Here is a 7,879-nt window from a genome sequence, read left to right on the forward strand (position 1 = left end):
CAATGAGGTAACACGAACTATGCTGTCCAACACTGGAGAATACACCGCACAAGCTGTCACCAAGACTGCAAGATGGATGCCTTCGACTGTATCTAGTCAGCTAGAAGGAAGTGATGTGTGGAAAAGTGTATTTAAATGGAATCTAAAGCTTTGGAATGAAACTTATGATGCATTGCATAATTTGTCACACATAGGTAATTGGACAGTCTGTTCCTTGCAGACTATTCATGCTGAGACACAGAGAAATAGGTTTCAAATACAGGTAATGAGTAATAACTATCATGCATGGCGAACATTATGGAACATCAGTAGTTCATTATGGCTACAGCTACATGCAGAAATGACGATTTGTAATAAATCTATGTGTACTGGATACTGGGATCAGTATAATATGACATCAGTAATGACTGTGTGTAGATATCAGATACTGCCGGTGATAACCACTAAAGGGTTTTGGTATCTCCATGTTAGTGGAGAGTGGTGGGATGTTAAAACAAATCGAACATATGAAGTAAAACACTGTGATGAGACTGATAAGGGTTTAGCCTGCCCATTGGTAAAAGGACATAGCAATCCATGTTTCACTGATTCAAGGGTCGTACTCTGTGATTGGACGGTCACACCCCCAGAGGAACAGTTTTGGCAGGTGGGTCCTAACACCTTATGCGTGGCTACAATGACCAATTCCCCACAGGTACCTTCAGTTCCCTTTTCAGGTTGTCTCAAGGGTATACATATGTGGGAATGGAATAACGTGACCTATTGGTTGAGTAATTACACTGTATCTAGTCGGCTGACTAAGATACAATGGGAGGTTTTACACTCCCCTTGGACACTCTCACTGGAACGATTCAAATGCGCATTGGATGGTTCCACTGAAGTGGCAAAATTGATTGACTCTCATAGGTCCAACCTTTCCAGGCTTATGGTGTCTACTCTTGTGGCACAAGGGGAAATAAAACATGTTGCTACATTGATTGAACAGGCTTCCGCTCATCATTGGTGGGATATATTTACAGGCATGTCGAGTACCGCTAATAAAGTGCTAATTCCACCTATGATTGCAGCATTAATTATAATCAGCATTCTAACATTGTGTAATCTTATTATTTGTTGGTATGTTATTCGATTAAGAAGAGAAATAAATTGGGTAATAATGCAAAGACTACGATGAAAATTAAAGTGGAACTACAAGGTATGTTATAAATGACGTTGGTTTTGATGGGGAAATGGTGATGGATATGTTACATAAATTAGATGAAAAGTTCAAGAGTGGAATGTAATAAAAATGAACTTGTCATCTGTTGTATAATTGCTTTATACAAGTTATTGATCACTACTGTTTGTCAATCACACTTATCATGAGGATGTAATCAAGGAGAGCCGAACATAATGTGATCATGAGGATGTAATCAAGGTAATCCTGGTGGAGGTGTGCAGCTTTGCACGCACATCAGGGAATGTATAAGGAGCAGAGCAGAGCTCAGAGCTGTTAGAGCTGTTTGAAGGATTCTATTTGACGAGGTTCATGGATTACGTTTTCTAACTGGGGTGTTCAGCTCTCCACCCATAAGCAACGGTAAGAGAAATGTTTTGTTCATGATTGATAACTTGTATGAATGCTGGTTGAATAAAGCCTTGTTGTTCCTCTAATATTCAAGTTGTGTTTCATTGTTTCTGGCGTCGACTTGACAACGATCCTGATTAAATAAATATAAAGTGTAAAAAGAGACTTTGAGTCTTTTAAGGTAATTAAAATAAAATAAAACATTTTATTTTAGAACAGACCAGGATGCCAGACCAGAAGTGGCAGAGTGGAGACTAGTTCCTGGCTGGAGGGCTGAACAGGGCAAAAAGCTGTTTACGCTTAAAACAAGATCTAAACAGTGTTTTGTTTATTTAATCCTTTGATGCATGAATTATGAAATCTTCAACCATGATTTTTTACATTTTTTTTCATTCATCTTTAGGTGTGAATGAAACAAATTTCATATTTACATATTTTTTGTAAAAATTAATTTACAAATAATTTATTACATGTCCACCTCAGTGGACAGCGTGCAATCTGAACATGAAATATGTTGGCTTGACTTACTGAAGTACAAATAGAGGGGTTCAAATGCAATAAAGTCTTCAACAGCTGTGCTTAATAGCAAAAATAAATAAATAACAATTTTAAGTACCTGTCCACTGTGACCATTATGCATCAAAGGGTTAAGGCCAGATCAACAAAAGAATATGAAATCTGAGCATGAAACGAGATAATGGGGATCCTACCTCTCCAGTAAGTTGGGCATAAATCAGTGACCTCTGACCCTGAAACATTGTTGTGATGGGTGGGGAGAGGACGGTAGCGGACACTCCCTTTGGTAAATCCCATGCGACAGAGACCTCCTCCACGACTGGCTGCTGTGCAAACTTCAGTGACTGTGTCACCTGGTTGTTAAAAATGTAAAAATGATTTCTTTTTCACATTATCAATCCAGCATAATCTGTTGGTACATATGGAGTTATATTTGTTTACTTTTGGTTGCATCCTGTCAGTCCCAGTGATAAACTGAGCATGACCTCCTCCTGCCTTGGCTATCCCATTAATAAGAGCAGAGTTGGCTCCTTCTCCAATCCCAAATGAGAAACATCTAAAATCCCATAGTTTGTTCATTACAACACGCAGCAGCAGGTCATGACACCAACTATGAGTCAGTGTTTCTGTGGTGTTACCGGTGGGAGCCTGCATTCTTCTTCACAAGATCAATCACTTCTTTGGTGTTCCCCACCTCTCCGTCAGTGAAGACAAACAGCTAAGGGACGAGACGTTACTCAAAAGTTAAAAACCGACAGATTATCTGAACGAGAGGTCACTGGTGTTTTAGGAACATCAATGTTGCTAATACACATGAAGAGCAAATATGAGCTTCATTCAAAACTTTCTTAAAGGGTGTGAGTGGAGCAGAAGGAGTTATTCTGCAGATCATCCACAACATTTTATGAGACTGGTGCGCTAAAGTTGTGTTAAAAATCACGTTTGTGTCTTTGAAGTTTTATTTTATCGCTCACTTGTCTAGGCTGTTTGGGAATGCAGGGCTGGCTGTAAATGTGTTGAAGAGGTTGAAGGATCTCTGTTCCTCCTAGATTAGCCCCCATTTCCTGAACTTTCTTCATAGCCTCCTCCATGGTCTTCCTGTTGTACTTTACACTCTCACTGCCATCAGACACACAAGATGATTAGATCTGATGGTAATTCATTCATACTCTAATAAGAACACGAATAGATTATATAAACAGTACTTAAATTAACCAAAACAAAATTAAACATAGAGCATGACCCGCAGATAAACGTCCTCTTCCAAATACGACAAATGCGATGGTGTGTGTGCGCGTGCATGGGTCAGTGACGTGCAGTCAGAAGAGGCACCTTGTCATTCTGACAAGTAAAATGCTAATAAGGATTTAATCTAAAGTCATTGTGTCCACTGACTGGTAGTTTTCTGTATGATTTCATAATGTTTATGGTAAAAATCTCTGAATTTACTTGTTCCTTGATAAAATATACACGTAGAAGTGAGAGGGGAAACAGATGTGCCTGCCTCCGCTCTCTCTGAGCTGCCGCGATTCAGGCACAGCGCATGCACCAACTCCCTGGATCAGGTGTGTGTGGCGCTACGCCCTCTAAAGTAGAGGCAAAGAAGAGCGCTGCCTCTGGAGGCGGAGATGAGAGCTGCCTCCGTGCTCAAAGAGCAGCGCTGCACACATTCACCAAAGCAGGAAGTTGGCACATGCTCACTGTAGTCTGTCTTTATATCGCCAACATATGTATTTTTTATTTCCCATGTGCTCGATTTGACGACGTTCTACAGTCTGTCTGATATATTTAATGACAAGAGTGTGACAAGTTCAGTCTTTCTGAAGGGCCATAAACTCTTAGTGAAAATGCACTGGAGGAGGCAGGCAGTACCGTGCCTCACTAATAGGGACAGTGCTGAGCTCCATAGACACCCGTGCAAACTGGCTGCTCGTACACACACAGAGCCGACAAGTCTGTGAGAGTGAGCTCGTTTAAATTTACTCTCAGTGAGTGGGAGAGTTATGGCTAAAAACTGAAGAATTTATTTAAACTAAATTTTAAGTCAGAATAGGAGATGATATGATTTATATAACAGGGTGATCATGGAGATGTCAGGTTCATGGACTTTATTAAAGGTAAGACCATACATGATTTTCAAGAGTGATAAAAGAGCAATGAATACATTTTTAGGTCAAATTTGCTCAAATATTAAATATCATTTTAGTTTTCTTGTTGGTGTATTGTTGAATAGTATGGAATTGATTAAATCATAACCAAGAAGTTTAAAAACTAAATATTTTACTAAGGTCAAAAATAAAATACAAGCGTCTACTTCAGGATCATATATTTACAAGTCTGACTGTCATGAACTTCACTGCACGTGTGTGTGTGTGTGTGTGTGTGTGTGTGTGTGTGTGTGTGTGTGTGTGTGTGTGTGTGTGTGTGTGTGTGTGTGTGTGTGTGTGTGTGTGTGTGTGTGTGTGTGTGTGTAAGGACATAATCACTCACGGGAACATCTGTATAAATTTGGACCAAAAGCTGTAGATGTTGAAGTAGCAGCCCATAGGTAAACTCTTCAGCAGGAGCAGCAGAGTGTCCTAAAGAGGAACAGAAAACATCACAATCAACATCCAAGACACATGAAAATGTTTATATTTTACAGATAACCCTCAGATAAATACCCTTGCACTAGTTATGCGAGTTTCGTGTGGATTGCTGTAATTGATGGACCGGCCCATACTCCCAGATCGATCCATCAGGAACACAAACTCTCCACTGGAGGCGAGTGAGGACATCACAGACTGAGGGAACTCAGGGTACAGGCTCACCATCACCACTGGATCACCCATCAGTGAGCCTGGAACAGGACAGAATATCAACATAAATCCCATAAAATCCATTTATTTCAAAAATACACAAAAAACACTAGTTTTGATGTGTGAGCTCACCAGGTTGAGCAGAGGCCTGTCCTGCCTCCACTACAGCAGTGGGCTGGTGGGTGTCTTTGTAATAAATCAGCACTTCAACGTCTCTGTCAAACGTGTGTCCTGCAGCCAACTTAAGCTACAGTTCAAACACACACACACATACACACACACACACACAAATAAAGTTGTTCATCTTGTTAGGAACAACCACACCCAGCAGTAACATCAGCTCTCTACCCACCGTGGCCTGTGTTTGATCACTGTTCAGGTACTGAAGAGGCTCCAGGGAACAGCTGGACTCCACTTTACAGATTGGACGAGGAGAGGACACTTGGACAGAAAAGGACAGACTGTAGGGCACCAGAGAGGCTGGAACTGAGCTCACCTGGACCCTGGGGCCTTCACTACCTGGAAACAACATGACGGACAACAGGGAGTCACCTGGTGTTGGTTTGATCTGGAGACTTTGTCAGGTTGGTGGGTTCTAACGGGACGTGTGTCTCCTTCATCCATCAGCTGCTTCTCCTACCCCGAGGTTGGTAGCGAGGGTTGAGCACAGCAGGCAGACAGAACCTCAGCCCATCATCAGCCTGCACAGCCAGCTCAGTGACGTACTCCAGCCTGATGGAGGCGCTCTCTCCTGGAGGCAGACTGCCCACACTCAGAGAGAATATATCTGGACTCTGCTCACTCTCCTCCAGTAGAAAGGCCTGCTGACCGGAGCTCAGTGCATCATCATACTCCTCTCGAGCCTGCAGTCCACATGAAACGTGTCAGTAATGTTCTCTTTACTGTGTTTCAGCTCCGCTCTAGAGGAACTGTGTCCAGCTCACCTGCTGTTTCTCCTTCAGCTCAGCTACAATGTGTGTCTGTCCAATCTGAGCACTGAAATGACACACAGCAGCATCTCCAGGCAGAGGGATGACAAAGACAGCCTCTAGTGGTTTGTCTTCCTGGTTCTTGTAGTTCAGAGTGGAGACCACTGTAGCTACATGGTCCCTCACCTCCAGGTCCACCTCGATGCTTTTTAGAGGAACTGACAAGCAGGAACAAATACTAGCAAATATTTACAAACATACAGACTCTGTGACTACTTGTGTTTGAGTAAAAGATTTATTACAAAAAAATCAACAGCAATGTGTTCATTTTCTAGCATTTTAGAGCAAAACATTTGCATGTTGTCATTTAATCCGAACTGATCTGCTAAAACGAGGTAGTGTCAAAAAAGAATAACAAGATTTTTATTTATTTATTTATTTATTATTCATTCATTTATTTATTTATTTATTTATTTTATTTATTTACACAGATAGACACAAAATATTCCAAGTGTGTTTTCTGGCAGCAGTGCGGTGAAAAAATAAAGGATCAGTATTTCGTATTAATAGGAACGTTTCTCGTTATAACTTCGTATAAAAGTAGTTTAAACGGGGTTCTCAAAGTAATTTAAATTTAATTACTCGTAATCATTAGATCGCTCTAAAGGCGAAACACTGACACCTAGCGGGATGTTTGAATCTTTGTCGAATAGAAACAAGAGGATGGAGTCAGAGCTTGTTTGTGCCTTTTTAAGAAGCAGTAATTAGTCAGGTGAACACATTTCTCCACACTTCGTCCTCTACTTAGAAAACAAAGACGACAAGGCTTACACTTGGATTTCCGGTCCACACAACTCTCTTTAGTCTCCGCACCTATTCCACCTTCCTCAGGATCCACTGATTTCCCTCTCTTTCCAGTTCACTCTCGCTCTTTCTTAACATTTTTTAATCACAATTGTCTCTAATTTTACTCGTTTAAAATATATTTTTAACCATTTTCTAAATTATTTTTATATTTTTACATTTTTTGTTTTTGTGAAGCGCCTCGTGGTTTTTATCTTGAGAGGCGCTATAGAAACGATATTTTTCTTCTTCTTCACGCAAAATTGCGGTTGAGGTGCTTTCAAAGTAAATACTGACTTCCTATTCGTGCTTTTTCATGTTTAAAAATCTTAAAACATTTGTATTAATAAAATATTGCCGTACTTCTCGATATTACATTCGACATGTGGGAAATCTGGCCGTTTGTTATTGTTTTTGCACCTGTGTTGGTCAACCTCAACTTCTCGGGGATGTCAGCCTGTTGCCTTGACCGTTGTTGTTGTGGCGCTGCTGCTGCTGCTGTACTCTCTAAAGATGAGCATAATGAAATGGGATAGGTGCTTCGTTCATTCCACCACAGCATAACCGCCATTTTACCGTTAAACCACTTGAAACGTTCTCGTTAAAACAAACTTCTGATATGAGAAGGTTTCTCGTTGAAACGAGATTTATACAAAATGAGAAACTGTCTTATTATTTCCCCGCGCTGACGGATACGCTTCCGTATTTTACACACTAAAGTTTCATCTTACATTTTTATGACTACAGAGTCAATGTTACTCATAAAAGGCACAATAAATCTGGTTACCTGGTGTTCTATCAGATGTTAAAATACCAACACGCTCCATGCTTCCTTTCCAAAACATTACCGTTGTAAAATATGGAAATGTTTAAAGAATTATCTTTTAAAACCCCTTAAATTAAAGAAAACCTGTTAATGCGATGTTCAGTAAAATCCACACATACAACCCGGTACGCATAGGCGGAGATCCAATGGGGGCACGTCCTCCTCTTGCAGAAGCCCCCCCCCCCCCCAATAAATAAAATAAAATAATTGAGCTTACAAAACATTTTAATGGCGATATAGTAGTGTCCAGTGACAGCAGAGCACAATCGATGACAATTAAAATCGCAAAACAATGTGGTTTCCATCATTTCAAGATTATGACCCCCTTTCATTTTTCACAAAGTGGTAGAGTCCAACCAAGCTGTTTCAAACGGGGCTGAATTATCCTCCTGTCAATCTG

At 40.6% G+C, this 7,879-nt stretch overlaps 1 protein-coding gene across 5 annotated transcripts in view; it reads right to left on the reverse strand.

The window, feature by feature from the left end:
• LOC107396815 (von Willebrand factor A domain-containing protein 5A) overlaps window positions 1–7,654 on the reverse strand; it is a 29,006-nt gene extending 21,352 nt beyond the window's left edge. For 2 of the 5 annotated variants that reach the window (XM_070543412.1, XM_070543411.1), the window contains exons 1-11: window positions 7,074–7,293; window positions 5,826–6,028; window positions 5,522–5,744; window positions 5,234–5,400; window positions 5,014–5,128; window positions 4,747–4,922; window positions 4,574–4,662; window positions 3,058–3,202; window positions 2,722–2,801; window positions 2,525–2,639; window positions 2,278–2,436 (exon numbers count right to left, since the gene is read on the reverse strand). In XM_070543412.1, coding sequence (XP_070399513.1) covers window positions 2,278–2,436; window positions 2,525–2,639; window positions 2,722–2,801; window positions 3,058–3,202; window positions 4,574–4,662; window positions 4,747–4,922; window positions 5,014–5,128; window positions 5,234–5,400; window positions 5,522–5,744; window positions 5,826–6,028; window positions 7,074–7,224 — 1,623 coding nt within the window. In that variant the 5' untranslated portion in view covers window positions 7,225–7,293. Of the gene's footprint in view, window positions 1–2,277; window positions 2,437–2,524; window positions 2,640–2,721; window positions 2,802–3,057; window positions 3,203–4,573; window positions 4,663–4,746; window positions 4,923–5,013; window positions 5,129–5,233; window positions 5,401–5,521; window positions 5,745–5,825; window positions 6,029–7,073; window positions 7,294–7,440 lie in introns of those variants that run through there. The other 3 variants (XM_054742895.2, XM_070543413.1, XM_070543414.1) reach the window with 3 other exon arrangements.
• Between the last annotated feature and the right edge of the window lie 225 nt (window positions 7,655–7,879).

Source organism: Nothobranchius furzeri, chromosome 13 (assembly GCF_043380555.1).
Source record: "Nothobranchius furzeri strain GRZ-AD chromosome 13, NfurGRZ-RIMD1, whole genome shotgun sequence".
In the NCBI taxonomy this organism is placed as follows: Eukaryota; Metazoa; Chordata; class Actinopteri; order Cyprinodontiformes; family Nothobranchiidae; genus Nothobranchius; species Nothobranchius furzeri.